The sequence below is a fragment of the Notamacropus eugenii genome, chromosome 3, assembly GCF_028372415.1.
Source record: "Notamacropus eugenii isolate mMacEug1 chromosome 3, mMacEug1.pri_v2, whole genome shotgun sequence".
Lineage (NCBI taxonomy): Eukaryota > Metazoa > Chordata > Mammalia > Diprotodontia > Macropodidae > Notamacropus > Notamacropus eugenii.
Genome location: NC_092874.1, coordinates 47,146,583 through 47,166,237, shown reverse-complemented (window position 1 = coordinate 47,166,237; position 19,655 = coordinate 47,146,583). Strand labels below are relative to the sequence as shown.

At 40.5% G+C, this 19,655-nt stretch overlaps 1 protein-coding gene across 1 annotated transcript in view; it reads left to right on the top strand.

The window, feature by feature from the left end:
• Positions 1-19,655, top strand: part of SUSD5 (sushi domain containing 5) — a 103,867-nt gene that overhangs the window by 3,265 nt on the left and 80,947 nt on the right. The window contains exon 2 of the mRNA XM_072651481.1: positions 15,880-16,057. Coding sequence (XP_072507582.1) covers positions 15,880-16,057 — 178 coding nt within the window. The remainder of the gene's footprint in view (positions 1-15,879; positions 16,058-19,655) is intronic.

Sequence of the window (19,655 nt, the reverse complement as noted above, 5' to 3'; positions counted from 1 at the left end):
GAACTTTAAATTTTGCAATTTCCCCATCCAATATTCCATTTTCCTTTTAACCTCATATCATCTCTATGAAATAACCACAGTATAGTGGAAAGACAGAGAGATTTCAAGTTAGAGGAGGGTGATACAGTGGAAAGAACCTTGGCTTGGGGGTCAGGGTGCCAAGGTTCAAATCCTGCCTCTGATGTGATTGGTACAACCTTGGACAAGTCATTCTCCCTGGGCCGAAGTTTCCTTATCTGGAGGTTGGACGCAGCCTCTTACCTCTGTTCCAAGTCATTGAGCCTATGATCTGAGTTCAAATTACAGCCTTGTTACTCACTACCCATATAACCTTGGACAAGTTCCTTCCTTTCTTTTGGCCTCACTTTCTTCTTTTGTAAAATAAGGGAATTGGACTAGGTTAGAGGTGAATTCCCTCCCAGTTCTATTAAATATCCTTTCCAACTCTAAACCTATGCTCCTAAATAGGGGAAGCATTATTATTCCCACTTGACAGATGAGAGAAAACCTTTTTATTTTCACTAACTTCTTAACTGATTTTTAGCATTTCATTTAATTGTGAGTGTAGACAACAAAATGGAGAAAATCTCTGCTCTAGACCATTCTGTAACATTATCAACCAATAATAAAATGATATTCTCTTCCCCAGAGAGAGTAGAAAATCAGGAAATGTTTTGTGGTTGAGGAGTAGGGCCCTGAAAGAAATACAATTCCTGGCTAACATTTTACTGTCTTCCATTCTCTAAGTGGGTTGGGGTCCTATTAGAAGGCATGGCAATGGGCAGGCGATAACTATGTAGCTCAAGATTACTCTAGGACAATCTCTAGTGCTGTGAGCCTGTGGACAGAGTAGATCTGGTCAAAAGAAAAACACCGCTCATTTTAGTGGTGGTTAGCCAGAACCAGGCAAAGTGGAGCTCTATTATGTGACATGTTAGACAAGAATCAAATTATCATCCAGGATCCAATTTGGGGCCAAGTCTGATTAATTTCCTACAGGTATCTTTTTTATAAAGTGAAAAGTCTTATGTGATGTGAAGAAGGAAACACTCCTCAAAATCTGTTTCCTTAAGATTAGTCAATCCGTAAATATTTTCACTAACTAGCTGTATGACCCTGTGCAAATCACTTAATCCTATTTGCCTCAGTTTCCTCATATGTAAAATGAGCTGGAGAAGGAAATGATGAACCACTCCAGGAGCTTTACCAAGGAAACACCAAACACCAACATGAAGAGTTGGACATGATTGAGACAAGTGAACAACAAAATATTTATTAAGCTCCTACCACATGCCAGGCACCATGCTCTGGGGATACAAAGAAAGGCAAAAACAACCCTGCCCTCAAGTTGCTCACAGTCTAATGCCAGGAGACAATATGCAGACATCTGTGTACAAACAAACTATATACAGGATAAACTGGAAATAATCAACAGAAGGAAAGTACTAGAATCAAGGGAGAGAGGGAACGCCTTCAGTTTGGAATATCAATCTGTCAATTAACAAGCAATTATTAAACTTTTCCTATGTGCCAGGCACCATACAGGGTATCTAAAGAAGTGGAAGGCATCTCTACTGAGAAGCCACAATTGAATACAACGAATCAAGTAATGTTTTACTACTTCATTCATTCACCTCATTATAGCATAGGGTAAATAGCCCACATTTACATCATCTGGTCTTCACAGCAACCCTCTGAGGTAGGTACTAGTATCATCCCCATTTTATGTATGAGTACGCTGAGGTTCAGAGAGATTAATTAGCATCTCCATGGTCACATACTTGTAAATATTTGAGGCTGGATTCAAACCAGATCTTCTCAACTCCTAGTCTAACGTTCTGTGGGTGCCTGCCTCTAATGAAATCTAGAAAACAGTGGTCAGCCTTGTGTCTTGATTAGGTGCCTTTAGGCCCTGTTGGTTTTTCAGCATTGTATTCTACTTCCTCCACCTTACAGTTGTGAGGCTCAAAAGAAAACCCAGGCCTGGGCTGAGGGAAACATACTTGCCTTATATAGGGTGTCCCAAAAGTCTTAGTTCAGTTTTCAGCTTTCCCAGACTAAAACTGAACTAAGACTTTTGGGACACCCGAACTATTGTTTCACTGAATGTACAACATATAAGCCCACACCTGGACAAAGCTGCATGAATAATAATTTTTTAAAAAATCTTTAAGTTCTGGTCCCTGTCAAGTGGCCTTCCCCTGTCCCATAATAAGTGTTAGGAGGGAGATCTCATTTTCACATTCTGGTTTCCTGGTGTGCCTTCTTCCTGGCTGCTTCAACATCCATCTAGTCCAATTGTATTTTGCAGATGTTAAGTTGTTCTGACAAATTAGATGTCAGGACATATTATCAGTTAAGAATTCTTTCCCCGCCTCCAACTACATCACCGGTTTTGTTCTTGGATAGCAAAAAGCACGTGTTTCTTTCAGAATTTGAATTAGGTGGAGTTTCTCCAGATTTCAGACCTTGCACATCTTTCATTTTTTAATTGTGGGTCAAAAGGAAGTGCCCTCACAGCTGGTTGCAGTGAGTGGTGGGTGGGTCATGTGGAAATCCAGGACCTTCATTTTTCCTACAGTAAAACCCAGTTGCCTTGTGTTAGCAGCTTGAAAAACATCTTTAAGGACTCAAAAAAATGTTGCTAGCTTGAGTTTTTGCTGAAAACTTTAATGCTGCTGTTCAGTCAGGATGCAGGTTTCCAGTGCAACAAAGAAGCCAGTTCTGAATGCCTGTTGGATGAAGAAAATAGAATGAATCACAGTGGGTCTCATTTTCTTGATGAGGGCTCACAGAACACCCATGAACATTAGCATACTCGGAAGACCAGAGCCCCAATATTTCAAGTGTGAGGATTCTTTGGGAATGATCTGAGTAAATAAGTCAGCAGTTGGGACAACCATAGAAAGAGACTGGAAAATGGACACATTTGTTTATACACACACACACACACACACACACACACACACACATATGTGTGTGTATATATATATATGCACACCATATGTATACATGTATTTCCATTGAAGGGGGAAAGACAGAGTGGATAGAGAATGGAAGAAAAGGACATTTTGTAAACAAAGTATAAAGAAAATTATAAACTGGATCTATAAATAATTCTAATTCTCCCCTAGACACTTTATTTTTGCTACCTCTTTTTTCCCCAATGGAAATGAAAGTAATTGTGAAGAAAGTACACTTTAAAAAACAACCCTACCTTAGTTATTATTTTAAGACTTTTTACCCAAGATTGTCAAAAATATTCTTCTCCAAGCCCTCTCCTTACCCACTCATCCATTATTACTGAATCATTGCCAAGTGCCTGGGCATGAGCAACAAGTGGCAAAGAAAACCAGATTTGCATTGAGAAAAGAGCCCTGGGCCTTTTTGTGAGCAGCAAAATATCTTGTTTTAATAAAAAAGTAGTAAAGACAGCCTTAAGTAATTAGGAAGATTAATTGTTCATGGTTGGACCATACCAATATAATAAAAATGACAATAGTATCTAAATAATATACTAATTCAGTACCATACTGATCATACCATCACATGAAGGCAGCTGAAGCAGGCACTGTGGAGCACTTAGAGCTGGGTCAAACATCTAAGAAGCCAAGGTCATCCACTGCAAACTGAGACATCACTAGTTGTCTTGACTTTTGTCCAACCACTAGACTTTGATGACTCTGGAGGAGCGAATGAGGCTGATGACTTTGTGCAGCTCTGCCTCACTTAAATCCAATTTGTATAAAAGTTAAGATATCACATAAAGTCACTGGTCCTTTTTGAAAACGAAGGACGAGCAACGACAACAAGTATTGGCTCTTTCAGACAAGTTGTTTTGAAGGCATCTCTTCCTTTCAGATAGCTAGAAGGAAGCGATTACAAGTCCATTGAGAATCAAAAATTCAGCAGATAAGCTCAGAAACAACTCCTGCTACTTTTTATCATTTTACTATTCCTTTGATCATTTTTTTTTCAGGTGAAGCAATTATAATTTAGTTTTCCCAAAGCATAAACCCTCACTTACCAATATTATTTGCCCTTCATTCTGCAAGAAGACTGTGATCTCAGGAGGCTGATGCCATGCCCTCCCTCACTTAACAAACAGGAAAGGAAGGGAAAACAATGCTGTTAACCACATGCTGGTTATGTGTGTGGTTTTTTTACAATCTCCAACAAAGTTTCCCCTAGTGCCTGATGGGGCAGGGAGATAACCCTAAATAGTCAACCAACCCATTAGTCAGTGAGCGCGTATTTATTAAGCACTTACTATACGTGTGGTAGAGTCTGAAGTGAAACAGTCCCTGCTCTCAGAGAGCTTCAAATCTAATTGAGGGAGACAAAGTGTAGATCTCTACTTAGAAACAAAAGAGATATAAAGGGATTTTGAGAGAAGACACCAGCAGCTGCGTTGGGAGTGGGTGTAATTAGCTGAAGAAGGTGGACTTTGAGCAGAGTCCTGAGGGAAACTAGGGATTGTAAGTAGCAGAGGTGAGGAGGGAGGAGTATTCTGGGCATAAGTAAATTCAGACATGGAGAGGGAGGTTGAGAGTATATACTGAGAGGAACAGTAAGGTCAGTTTGACTTAACCCTGGTGTACATGAAGGGGAGTATAGATAGGACTAGGTTGTGACAAGCTTTAAATGCCAAGGAGAGAAGCCTGTATATGTGATTCTAGTAGTAATAGGGAACCATTGGAGTTTGTTGAGCAGGGAAGTGACATGGTCAGATCTGTGCCTTAGGAAAATCACTATGTCAGCTGTTCAAAGGCTGAATTGGAATGAGGAGAAATCTGAGAAAAGGAGTCCAGTAAGAAGACTATTGTAATAGATAAGGTTTTGAAGTAAGGTGGTATCATGCCTATAGAGAGTACGGAACAAATGTGAAAGTTGCACAGGTAGAAATGAAAAGATTTGGCAAGTGATTGAATTTGAGGGGTGAGGGAGAGTGGGGAACCAGGTAGGACTCTGAGGCCATGAACTTGTGGGCCTGGAAATTTGATCAAGGTGTAAATTTGTGCAGAAAGAAAACTAGCTCTGCTTTGAACATCTGGAGTTGGAGATGCCAATGAGATATCCAGTTCCAGATGTCCAAGGGGCAACTGGTAGTGGAGCACAAGCTCTGGCAGATCTTGCATCAAGCTGAAAAGACTGTGAGAATGGGCCCTGGGCAAGTCACTAACCTCAGTTTCTTCTACAGTCAGCGGGGATAATAAACAGTAAGCACCTCCCAAGATTGTTGTGAGGATCAAATGTGATAATATTTTTAAGTATTTAGTGCAATGCCGCTGGAGGCACTGCATAAATGCTCATTCCCTTTCCCTTTCACTATTATTGTTCATTGAGAGATAGCTAGGTAATCTAATGGAAAGACCTTTGGTTTGGGAATCAGGAAGCCCTGAGGTCAAAACCTGCCTCCAACACTTGATAACTGGGTGACTTTGGGCAAATCACTTAAACTCACTAAGCTTCAGTTTTTTCATCTATAAAACAAGGGGAGGTTGGACTGAATGGCTTCTAAGGTCCCTTCTAATTCTAAAACCATTATCCTATAATCTTTTTGTTTCCCATAATCTTATTTTTCCTATAATCTTATAATTTTCGGGTTTCAATTCAACTCAATTTCAATTCAAATTCAATTCAATTCAACTCAACATTTATTAAGAGCCTACTATGTGCAATGCATTGTTGTCCTGGAGTTGTCTTGATCCTCCTCTATAAAATAATAATAATTCACATGTATGTAGGGATTCCAAGTTAGCAAGGTATTTATATAGAGCAATATCTGATTTTATCCTGACCCCAGCCCTGTTGGGGAAGTGTTATTATCAGCCTAAATTGAAGAAACAAGCTCAGAGACATTAACTGTCCAGGGCCTCACAGCTAGTAGGTATTCAAGTATTAGTCATATTTGAGTATTAAGTATTAATAAGTACTTAAGTATATACTATTTAAGTCTTCACTCCATTAGATTGTGAGCTCTTCAAAGGCAAGAATTATCTTTTGCCTTTCCTTGTGTCCCCAGGGCTTGCTTAGCTCTGTGTCTGGCACATAGTAGGCATTTAATAAATGCTTATTGACTGACCTACTGTCTGATTCCAGGTCCAGTGCTCCTTGGAGTCATGAAGACATGGCTTCAGGTCCTAGCTTTGACACATAGAAGCTGTGTGACTACTGGCAAGTCACTCAGCGTCCCAGGCAAAGCTCCAAGATGCTTACTTGCAGATCTGTATCTGTGGTGAGAGTCTCCATACCAGAAGTTAACCACATTAATGTAATCATAGGTCTGGATGAAAAAGAATTTATCAATGGAACAGAGAATATATACATTCATAATATTTTAAAGAAAGGTATCCTGTCTCAGACTTGATGGTTCCTAAACTTTCTAACTTAATATTTAAAATTCAGGCCTACCTAACCCTCTCAACATTCTTTTGGCCAGGAGCATAGCTCACTCATGATCCCTGAGGACAATAGAGTCTTCTTTTGAAAAATAGCCTGTCTTCCACCATCTTGGAATTCAATCACATGGGTGGCCTTCTGAAGTCCAAGGCTTACCATCAGCCAATCAAAAAGGTCCCTGATTGCATGGTGGCTTTGGGGTGTTTCAATCCCATATTCCTACTTAATCACCAAGTATCTACCCTCTCCCTTACAACAAAGGGAAAGACAAGGAAACGCAAGAAGGCTCTGTGCTCCTATCACTCCCAAATTAAAATGTACCACCACTCTGAAAATACACAAGGGCAAATCCATCTACCACAAGGATCTGAGCCAGCCCTTGGAGTCTGGGTGGGATGTTGATTTGTGAAGAGGATATAAGAAGCACTTTCCATGGGGAAAGAACAGCACTGAGTGACACAGACACAGAGCGGGTAATAAGCGTGATGTGTATGGGCTTCCATGGCAAGGAAGTCAGCCTGGCTAGGATAGAAGATTTGCTCTGGTCAGTAGGAGGAGACAAGAGGGTCAGGTCATCATTAGCTTCTGAGGTAAAGTTAGCCACCAAACCTTCCGCCAGCCAATATTAGACAGACATGCCACTGTTGTGGCACAAAGGATCATAAGATCATCCTTAGAGCTAGAAGGGGCCTTAGAAGCCATTAAGTCCAACTCTTATTTTGCAGATGAGGAAACTGAGGCTAAGAAATGTTAAGTGACTGGCCCAGGGTTACACAGCTATTGAGTGTCTGAGGGTGAATCTGAACTTGAGTCTCCACAACTCCAATCCACCACGTACATATATCCACCAAGTACAAGGCAACATTGTGACATGGGATGGTTAGGTTGCATTTCTCTTACTAACCCACACTCATGACCAGATAAAGTTGTGACAGAGTGTCATTCTAAATGTTTTGACTAAATAAATGTTCCCGAAGAGACAATGCTAGGTCCTAGAAGAAAATCAGGAAAACAAGTGATTGGTGTGGGGGTAAAAGGAGGTGAGGGTGGGGTAGACATTAAGATTTTTTTTTAACCTTGCATTTGGGAAGCATGTCGACCTAATAACTCAGAATCTAATGCTAGGTGATGTCCCCATACCTGAGGAGCTCACACACAGATTTCTGTGAGATAGAGTCCTGAGAATTTCCTCAAGTGAGTCTGCCTCCTGACCTCAAGGAATATGGGAAAACAAAGTCCATTTGTAGGCACACACACACACACACACACACACACACACACACACACACACGCAACTAATAAAACTGGAATTCCTAACAATGGAAAACCAAGGCTTTGATTTGGGGTCTATTTGTACCACATAAAAATTTGGAGTTAGTACTAGTGAAGGATTCTCATCACTAACAAGAACCATGTCTTAAATAAAGTGACATCTTCCTGGTTTCTGTCCCAAACTCTTAACAATGACACTGAGATCTCCATCCACAGTGTTTGGCCCCTTGGGGTTCAAGTGCCAAGTGGCTGGCAAATTGCTCTGCAGATGGGATAGGGCAATGCTATGGATACCGTCAAAGAGTAGGCTTTGAAAAGATGATGCTAGGTATCACACAGCATCACACCTTACTTTCTGTCCCCTGAAGCAAGAGGCTTGGGTTCTGTGAATCCTGCCACCTCTACGACCTCTATGCTTTTGAATGTCTGCCCAAGTAAAAGGTCTTCCTCATTTTTTATATACAAGTTAGGGTTGTTTCTCCTCCTAAAGGGCCAAATCCTTAATTTTCCAAGATTGCAAGAAGAGCACTCATCTTGTTTGAGAAAGGAAGGTATGTGGCTCAGAAGGCTGAGGAAACAATACGAAGTTCTTTTCAGCCTTTTCAGCCTTTTCATCCGAGGATCTGAAGGCACTTAATGAATATTAAATCCTTATCTCTCATTTGGTTTTCTTGAAAGAGAGAACATTTTGTTTCTCTACTAGAAGGGAAAAGTAAAATGTGAATAATTTCACAGCTTCTCCAAGTTTGTGGTAAATCTGGGGCTCAAGATGGAGGGTCCAGGCATTAGCCTTTGGATCAGCTCTTCTTCCATTTTGCATACCAAAATAGCTCCCCGGATGAGCCTGATCTTCTTTTCTTGCACATTTAAAATATCCCTTGTACTGTATAATGAAGCAGGTTTGGGCAGCCATGTCAGAGGACTGGACTGTACCTGCCTCATTATACACACATGGGTTCTGACTCCACTATCAAATCTGCCTCCTTATACTGGTGTCAGAATCTCACTTCTGCCACTTGTTACCTCTGTGAACTCAGACAAGAATCTTGGCCTCTTTGGGACTCTGTTACCTCATCCATGTAATAAGAGGGTTGGGCTACATGACCTTTAAGGTCTCTTCCAACTTTCTATTTTTGCATAAGACAGGGGCCCCACGGTGACAGGATCCTGGAAGGGCTTAGGCTCTGCTGTCTGGGGGACATAGAAGCAAGGCAAAGTTAGGGAAAGAAGCATGTCCTTCTCCTACCCCTACGGAGGAAGTCTGCCTTCCCTCACTTTTGCCCCTTGGAACACAGTCCCAGTCGCTCCATGACATTTATGGTTGGATTCACACATTGGCTTTTGTGGGGTTCCACCTTTCCCAAATCCTGTTCACAGTTTTGGAAGTCTTTATTCTTTTGAACATGCAATAAAGGTAAAAACCAAGCATGTCTATTTACCCACTGATTAGTCACTGGATGCTTTAAATATCTAAGGTAAAGTGTCTTAACCTGAATTCTCTAGATAGATTTTAGGGAGTTAGTGAGTTTGGTTTAAAAACTATTTTTATAACTATCTCAATATAATTGATTTCCTTTGTATTTTATTTCATTCATTTGAAAACATTATTCTGAGAAGGATCCATGTCCGAAGGATCCACGATATGAAAAAGGTTAACACTTGTCCTAAGAAAAGGATTTGACACAAAGGAAAACAAATAGATGAGAAACCAGAGAGACATAGCACACACATCCACATGGAGGGAGCAGAGAAAGCCTGGGTTAGTTTAACAAAGGCATTTTCCTGTGACTCTCCCAGCATCAGGTCATGTCTCATCTCACTTTGGACCCCATGAAGCAATGTGTTCATGGCTGAGGATTTTAGCTAGGCCTTGGCCCACATAGCCCTTTGTATTCTTTTGATGAATTTGGGGCCATGTTATTTTTTTATTCCTGTTGGATTACCACTTTGCTTTCTGAATCCCTGAAGAAGACTGACAGGGATGAAAATCTGGATCCTAGCACTTCAGAAACTTATAAAGCCAGCCAAGCAGAGGAAATCCAAAGGAGACAAGTCATCTTCTTGTCTTGCTGTGGCAGAAACAGGAATACTGAGCTCCAGAGGACTGTGGGGCAGGCAGGAACATGTCATGTTGGTACATCCAGAAGTATCCCAGCCAAGGGCACGATCCCAGCTCATCCAGCCAACTCTTGGCCAACTCTAATCCATATTCTAGTCTTGAAGCTTCTTGAAACAGTATATCAGACAGAGCTTTCAGAAATGCTGTAGCATAGTTGCCTCTACTGAATTTCTCATTCCATGCCTGGAGTCTGGGAAGATGCTGAGAAACCTGGGCAAACAACCTCTTTCCTTCCTATTCCCAGAAGCCAGCTCACTTTTGGTCAAGACCCAATGAGACTTGACCATCTGGACCTATGCCAGTTCAGGGGTTTGTCTCAAAACTTCCTCATCATGTCAACCCAATGTACTCCAGAGTGAGGCAAATTCCCAAGTTGGTATTTTAATTAAGCCAGTCTCTTTGGTTGATGTTCATCTGGTTGTATCTTCCCCCCAAGTGCTTTAATCTAGGTGGTATATTGGAGAGAAGAGTGGGCCTAGATCTATCCTGAAGACCTGAGTTCAAATCCAGCTTCAGACTCTTGATGACACTGTGACCCTAAGCAAGTCACTTTACCTCTCTCTGCCTCAGTGCCTCAAAGGTGAAATGGGAATAATGCCACCTACCTCACAGGGTTGCTGTCAGGATCAAATGAGATCATATTTGTTAGATGCACAGTATAGGACCTGTAAGATAATAGGCACTGAATAATTGCTTCTCCCCTTCTCTCTTTCCTTCTCCTTCACTCTGCTCTGATAGGCAGCTCCTTCAAAGAGAATAGTGAATGCTGCCATGAACTTCCTGGGGCAAAAGTAGTTTAGAGAACCAGAGAATCTTAGCTCAGGACACAGACTCATCTCACACAGATTCTTGGACTGAACCTGTGTTTTCAACTATGCCACCGGATTTCTGAAAGCTCTGTCCAATATGTTGTTTCCCTAGCTACACATTCTATGATATTCTTGCCATGTGTGTATTCACACACACATATGCATGTATTTGTGTATCTATGTTCAAATTAAGTCAGTTTCAGAAATGGTGCTAATGTGTTGTATGAACAAAGTACTATGGTCCAAGCTTTTTCTTGAAGTGAAAAACCAGAATCATGGCATGAGGATAGTAGCAAACGTTTCCAAACAGAAACTAAACCAACCAAACCCTGAAATAAAACAGAGAGACCAAGGAAAGAAGAGAGAGAGGAGAAGATTTTTTTTAAGTTTGAATAGGGCAAAAACAGTATTATAGGTCATCTTTATTTACCCACAAACCACTCAATCCAAACCCCAGCTTAACTGACATATGCTCCATTTAGGGACTGACCTCATCATTTGGCCAGAAGCTGGACCATCGAAAAGACATTCTAATTTTAGGACCATTTCAGTTATTTCTAAAACCTTATGGGAGAAAAAAATTGGTAGTATTAGAAGAGAAAGAGACAGAGAGACAGACCGAGAGAAAGAGAGAGAGAGAGACAGACCGAGAGAGAGAGAGAGAGAGAAAGAGAGAGAGAATATGTCTATATATGACTACAGAGAAATATTTATATTTATATATTCAGTAAAGTCTCACTGGAGAGTTTGACTGACTGAGTTCTAAGTTGACTTAGAACATTTTTCAAAGTTGTCTTTGAAATGATTTGGAACATTTTTTCAAAGTTGTCTTTTTGAATTCAAGTTTTAGATCCTACCTAAGCATGACCAGGAAAGGAATTGTCATTACTCTTAGCCAATTCCCAAAGCCTTTTTAGTTAACCGCATCCCAGATTAGAAGATATTTTATTCTTCCTTTTTACAGGTGGGGTGCAGAGGGGTGGGGAGTGGGTAGCAGATGTGAAACACAGCAGGGTGTTTAAAAGCCCCAGAAGGAAACAGGTTACCCTGAGTTACTGGGTAAATTTGCCAGTTTATACAACCAAAAATCAACATTTATATAGTTTTTTAATTAAATACCTTTTTTGTATTTACCAAAATATACAATAACCAAATTTAGACTAAGAAAGTGTGGTCCAGTAAAAGTCCTCAGGGGACTGGTTTTTAACTAATAAATCGGTTTTAGAGGTAATGCAATACAGTGCAGAAAAGGGACTAAATCTAAAGTTGGAAGGAGCTGGGTTCGTATCCCACCTCTAATATTTACTAGCTGTATGATCCTGGGCCAGCAGGTAACCTTTCTGCATCTCCATTTCCTCATCTGCAAAATAGGGATAATAATTATACCTATCTCCTAGGGTTGTGGAGAAGCTCAGATGAGATGATGATGATGGTGATGATATGGATGATAACTAACACTTATATAGCACCTTCTCTATGTGCCAGGCACTGTTCTAATGTTTAATATGATTGCTCATGTATAACTGTTATTAGATTGCTTGTTGTCTTGGGGAAAGTGGAAGGAGGGAAAGAGGGAGGGAAGGCAGGGTAGAGAATAGTTTGCTGATTCCTAATCTAAAGATTCAAACTGGATCAGAACTGGAGGCCAAGTGGCTGTGGAGAGATATCTGCTGAGACTCTGGGCACAAAAATCCCTCTCTGCATCCAGACCAGTACATGCTTGATTGTGCCATGTTGGAGGAACTGAGATCTCACAGATTCCCAGAGTATACCCTACTCTTGACAAAGGACCCAAAAGTTAAGTAACTGGTTGGGAAAATGCCCAGAAAAGGGAAAAAAAATAAGACCATAGAAGGTTACTTTCTTGGTGAACAGATATCTCCTCCCACCCTTTCAGAGGAGGAAGAACAATACTTACCATCAGGGAAAGACATAAAAGTCAAGGCTTCTGTATCCCAAACATCCAAAATAAATATTCAATGGACTCAAGCCATGGAAGAGCTCAAAAAGGATTTTGAAAATTAAGTTAGAGAGGTGGAGGAAAAAAATGGGAAGAGAAATGAGAGAGATGCAAGAAAAGCATGAAAAGCAGGTCAACACCTTGCTAAAGGAGACCCAAAAAAATGCTGAAGAAAATAACACTTTGAAAAACAGGCTAACTCAATTGGCAAAAGAGATTCAAAAAGCCAATGAGGAGAAGAATGCTTTCAAAAGCAGAATTAGCCAAATGGAAAAGGAGGTTCAAAAGCTCACTGAAGAAAATAGTTCTTTCAAAATTAGAATGGAACAGATGGAGGCTAATGACTTTATGAGAAACCAAGAAATCACAAAACACAACCAAAAGAATGAAAAAATGGAAGATAATGTGAAATATCTCATGGGAAAAACAACTGACCTGGAAAATAGATCCAGGAGAGACAATTTCAAAATTATGGGACTACCTGAAAGCCATGATCAAAAAAAGAGCCTAGACATCATCTTTCATGAAATTATCAAGGAAAACTGCCCTGAGATTCTAGAACCAGAGGGCAAAATAAGTATTCAAGGAATCCACTGATCACCACCTGAAAGAGATCCAAAAAGAGAAACTCCTAGGAACATTGTGGCCAAATTCCAGAATTCCCAGGTCCAGGAGAAAATATTGCAAGTAGCTAGAAAGATACAATTCAAGTATTGTGGAAATATAATCAGGATAACACAAGATCTAGCAGCTTCTACATTAAGGGAATGAAGGGCATGGAATATGATATTCCAGAAGTCAAAGGAACTAGGACTAAAACCAAGAATCACCTACCCAGAAAAACTGAGTATAATACTTCAGGGGAAAAAATGGTCTTTCAATGAAATTGAGGACTTTCAAGCATTCTTGATGAAAAGACCAAAGCTGAAAAGAAAATTTGATCTTCAAATACAAGAATGAAGAGAAGCATGAAAAGGTAAACAGCAAAGAAAACTCATAAGAGACTTACTAAAGTTGAACTGTTTACATTCCTACATGGAAAGACAATATTTGTAACTCTTGAAACTTCTCAGTATCTGGGTAGTGGGTGGGATTACACACACACACACACACACACACACACACACACACACACACACACAGCACAGAGAGCACAGATTGAATTGAATAGGATGGGACCATATCTTAAAAAAATGAAAATAAGTGGTGAGAGAGAAATATATTGGGAGGAGAAAGGGAGAAATGGAATGGGGCAAATTATCTCTCATAAAAGAGGCAAGCAAAAGACTCTTCAGTGGAGGGAAAAAGGGGGGGGGGGGTGAGAGAAAAACACGAAGCTTACTCTCATCATATTCCACTAAAGGAAGGAATAAAATGCACACTCATTTTGGTATGAAAACCTGTCTTACAATACAGGAAAGTGGGGGAGAAGGGGATAAGCAGGGTGGGGGGGGGAGGATGGAAGGGAGGGCAGTGGGAGGAAGGAGCAATTTGAAGTCAACACTCTTGGGGAGGGATAGAATCCAAAGAGAGACAGAAGCAACGCAGGGCAGGATAGGATGGAGGGAAATATAGTTAGTCTTACACAATACGACTATCATGGAAGTCATTTGCAAAACTACACAGATATGGCCTATATTGAATTGCTTGCCTTCCCAAAGGGAATGGGTTGGGACGGAGGGATGAAGAGAAATTGGAAGTCAAAGTTTTAGGAACAACTGTCGAGTATTGTTCTTGCTACTAGGAAATAAGAAATACAGGTAATGGGGTATAGAAAGTTATCTGGCCCTACAGGACAAAAGAGAAGATGGGAACAAGAGAAGGGAGCGATGTTAGAAGAGAGGGCAGATCAGTGAAAGGGGCAATTAGAATGCTTGGCGTTTTGGGGTGGGGGAGGGGAGAAATGGGGAGAAAATTTGGAACTCAAAATTTTGTGGAAATGAATGTTAAAAGTTAAATAAATAAATTTAAAAAAAAAAAGATTCAGACTATTTTACCTACCTCCTAAGGTTGTTGTGAGAATCAAATGATATAATTGTAAAGCACTTAGATTATTATTATCCCTATTTCACGAATCTTTTGAAATTGTCTTGGATCATTGTATTACTGAGAAAAACTAAGTCTATCACAGTTAATCATCACACAATGTGGCTGTTGCTGTGTACAGTGTTCCCCTGGTTCTGCTCACTTCACTCAGCATCAGTTCATTCATGTCTTTCCAGGTTTTTCTGAAATCTACCTGCTCATCATTTCTTTTATTTTTAAGTTAATTTATTTGTTTTCAGTTTTCTACAATCACTTCCATAAATCTTAGATTTTCTCCCCCTCCCGCCCCAAGAAGGCATGCAGTCTTATATGGCTTCTGTACATACATTCTTACTAAATACATTTTCACCTTAGTCATGTTGCGTAGAAGAATTAAAATGAATGAGAGAAACCATGAAGAGAAAACAAAACAAAGCATAACACAAGAGAAAGTAGTCTGCCTCATTCTGCGATCCAGTTCCATAGTTCTTTCTCTGGATGTGGAGGGTATTTTGCCTCAAGAGTCCATTGGGAATGTTTTAGGTCCTTGCATTGCTGTGAAGGGCTAAGTCTACCAGAAAAATTCCTTACACACTGTGGTTGTTGCTGTGTACCAAGTTCTCCTGGTTCTGCTCCTTTCACTCAGCATCAGTTCATATAGGTCCTTGCAGGCCTCTCTGAAGTCTGCCTGTTCATCATTTCTTATGGCACAACAGTATTCCATCACATTCGTATACCACAACTTGTTCAGCCATTCCCCAACTGATGGGCATCCCCTTAATTTCCAGTTCTTTGCCACCACAAGAAGAGGTGCTCTAAATATTTTTGTACATGTGGGTGAATAATTTCTAAGGACTGAATCTAGGATAGAAATACTATCATGTGACGAAATGATGCATAAAATGGGAATGATCTGGTTAAAGGGCTTTGGGGTCCTTTAGATTTAGGAGTCTTAACTTGGGATCCAGGAACTTAAAAAAAAATATGTATACATATAATTGGTTTCCTTTGTAATCCTATGCATCTTATTTTTTGAATTTAAAAACATTTTTCTTCAAAGGGGTTCATGTATTTTGCCAGGCTGCCAAAGGGACCCAGGACACACACACACACACACACACACACACACACACACACACATTTACACACAAAGTTAATAACTGCTGTTCTAGAATGGGAAGACCTGGGGGAATAGGATGACTTGCCAGATGCCTGGCCCTGAGGAATAGACCCAGACAGGTGCTTGTCTCGCTCAGACTGATGGGTCTGCTTATGTCTGTGTTCTTTTGCAGGAAAACTCTTCGTGTTGGAATCTTGGAATGGCTCTCAGGGCCTGGATCTGTCTGTGGCTCGGGCTTCCTGTGTGGCCTCTGGGGCTCACCTTGCTACTGCAGCAGAGCTGCGGAGAGCAGTGCTGGAATGTTCCTTTGCCACGTGCACCACAGGCTGGCTGGCAGATGGCACCATCGGGTAAGGAAAATGGACCAAACTATTTCCATAGGTTTAATAGCATTACAGAATACTCTCCTTCCAGAAACCTTGCATCCCCATTTTACAGAGGAGAAAAGTGAACTGTGAAGCCCACTGTCATGTGGTTAAATGCTAAGTCCCCAGATGAACTGTTGCTTATTCGCCTTTACTTTTCTATCCACCCTGCTTCTGTCCTTAGGTTAGTCAAACGAGTAAGGATGGCCACACTGAAGATGTAGACAGTGAAGCTCCAGCCATTCCAACAGGATGTAAGCTTCTTGAGGGCAGGGAATTTGAAGAGTCCCTAGTGTCCTTCAGAGTGCAGTTCAGGCTCTTCCTCCTTTGCCAGACACCAAAGGGGTCCATGGCATAAAAAAAGTTAAAAACTGCTGCTCTAGAACCGCAAGAGGATCAGTCCCTCACTCCTTCTCACCCTCTTAAAGCCATCCTTCATCACTTTGCACATACTTTGTCTTTACTTGGGTAGTGTTTTGTTGTATTCCCCAGTGCTTAATATAGTGCCTAACACACAGTAAACATGGAATAAATGTTGGTTCATCCCCCTAGGAGAATGGATGATCCTTGAGGACAAGGGATTATTTCATTTTTCTGTCACCTTTGCATCTCTAACACTTAGCACAGTGCCCTATGCGTAGTAAAAATGCCTTTAGAATCCGTGACTGAACTGAATGATAGGTTAAGTGCAGTAAGATGAATTATATCAGGTGTAACATAGTCTGTTTCATCTGTGTCTTCAAGCAAAGGCATTCTAGTATAGGGAGAAAAACACTGACTAATCCCAACTCCAGAAACTGGTGATAAAGTATGCTGCCCTTCACATGAATTTGTTTGGCTTAACAATACTTATTTGTTATGAGAGGAAGATTTTATTTTACGGGGAGCAGGTGCGCAGCGATTGAGATGAAAAAAAGGAAAAATAAGGAAAATAATGTCAATGAAAAATTTAAAATACACAGAAGAAAGCATCAGGGTTCAGAAGGGAAATGTGGATACCACCATGTTAACTTTAATTTAGACTTCTTAAAAAAGAAACTACATATGTGAAAGAGGTCATAGCTTCCCATGTTGTTCTCTTTTCTGTTTGTCTTTGTAAAATGGAAGTATTGATGTTTGTTAACGTCTATCAAGTTCATAGTAAGAAAAAGACAGTGAGCAGCATTCTGGAAATCAGTGAACCTGAATTCTGGCGCTAACTCTGTCACAAGCTACCTAGAGAGCTCTGGGAAAATCATTGATCCTTCTTGGCCTCAGTTTCTCTATCTTTAAATGAATGTCTTGAATTAGGTAATCTCTAAGGTCCCTTCTACTCTCTGATTCTGAGAAAATATGTTTTTTAAGTGGCCTTGACCTATGGTATAGAGACTAAGAACAGGGAGGAAAATATATCATCACTGATAATGATGGAGGTAGTATGTTAAAATGCTGGGCTCCTAGCTTGAAATTTCTCAGAGACCCTTTTTACATTTTTAAACTACAAATTAAACAGATTTCCCAAGGGTAAAAGCTTTCTTTTGCGTTTCTTGCTGAAATCTAGGAGTTGCTTAGATGATATGTACGCTTATCATTCTGTATGCAAGCAGAGAGAGGGAGCCGAGGGTGAAGAGAGCTTCTTTAGATGTGTCCAGGAATAACTGGGAAAGGCTTCTTGTTTTGGAGTGTTTCAAAATGCGTCTCACATAATTCCCACCCTACCCCCCCCCCAAAAAAACCTCAATGAAATAAAGTTACAAAGGCCATGGTCAGTGAAGAGATATATTGCCAGTTACATTGAAAACAGTCCATTGTACCGGTAATCTTTTAGGGGAAACTGTTATTCAGTTATTTTTCAGTCAGATCTGACTCTTCATGACCCCATTTGGAGTTTTCTTGGCAAAGATATTGCAGGGGTTTGTCATTTCCTTCTCCAACTCATTTTACAGATGAGGAAACTGAGTCAAATAGGGTTAAGTGACTTGCCTAGGGTTGGTGTCTGAGGTCAGATTTGAACTCAGGAAGATGAGTCTTCCTGACTGCAGGCAAGGCATGCTATCTATTGTGCCACCTATAGTCAGTGACAGGTGAGACTAGGCATGGTCAAACCTGTAAGCCTTGTGCCTCTAACACCCCTCCCCAGTTTTCTAAATTAAAGAGGCACATAACCTGTTGACCCAGATTTTGTGACCTTGGCAACAAGTTTCTATGATTGTTTTGGGATGTAATCTGGGGCTTCAAAGAACTTCAAAGTGGAGAATCCTACATACTGGGGGAGACCACTCATGTTGTAGGTAGGAGTTATGACTTTGGGCCTCTGTACAGTGGCCCTGATAACTCCATAGTACTCAGGGGAAACACCTCCCTTTCTTCAACATGAGATTTGAAAGTATGTGCTTCCCTTCACTAGAAGATGAAACTTGAGAACTGATTGCTTTTGGATAGATAGTGTGACCCTGAGAAAGTCATTTAATCTCCGTGGGTCTGTGTTTCCCTATCTATAAGAAGAATGAGTTAGATTAGAAGCAGACCTGTAGGTAACAATTTTGACATGCAAAGTATGCAGCACAAAATGTGCCTTTAAATCAACTTTGTAATTAACGATGTGAAAATACTGCAAGAAAAAGTGGGAAGGCAGAGGGGGACCACTCTGAGACACCAAGAGGCTGCTGGGGAGGCTTATGTGGGTGAGTGGGGCATAGGGAAGAGGGTGGGAACAAGGAGACACTCACCTGGTATGTGGCCATTGGGATGGAAATAAGGGTTATGGAAAGGGCACCATCTGGTAGTTTCCAGCTTAATTATTCTTGCTAACCAAGCGGTAAACTCAGTTATTCCTAAGTTGCTAAAGGAGAAAGCTGTCCAAAATGTAACAAATTTTAAAATTATGCAGTCTTTTACATTTTGGCACCCTCTAAATTGTAGCTTCCTGGATAAAGTACTAGTCACCCCACCCTAGTTATGACTGATTAAGATGCTTAATCTTTGGGGTCCCTCCCAGCTCTTACATTCTTTAAGTTTATGATCTTAAATCATGACCATAGTCCAAGTTACTACTACCATTGCCAACTCTTGATTATTCCAGAGCATAGGGCTAGCCTGTGGATTCTCCAGCTCCAGGCTTCAACTCCTCACCCTGGCTGCCTGTCAATTTATTGACTATTTTTATGTATCATAAAAGCATCAGAAGGTAGAGGAAGGGCAAGAGCACTAAAATTCCAACCAGTCTTCTTGCTGTGGTTTTTGTAGCTCTGGTAAAATATTTTGTAAGAGGCTAAAACTATTGGCTCAAATGTCTTTAAAATTATTAATAGTTGTAGATTGCAATGGCTAATGACATCTTTTTCTATTCTACCCTCTCCTCCCCAACCAGGGAGAGTCAACAGATTATAGAATTGGTAGCAAACCATTGTTTTGAAGATAATATTAATAATATCTGTCTAGTTTTCTCTCAAAAAACTAGAAAAATAAAATACACAAACTCCAGTGATAGAGTAAATTGAGCCCCTAAGACTGCTTTCTTTGATTTGTTTTGTGTATTTTGTGTGTGTGTGTGTGTGTGTGTGTGTGTGTGTGTGTGTGTGTTGGGGGTGGGGTGGGGAAACGT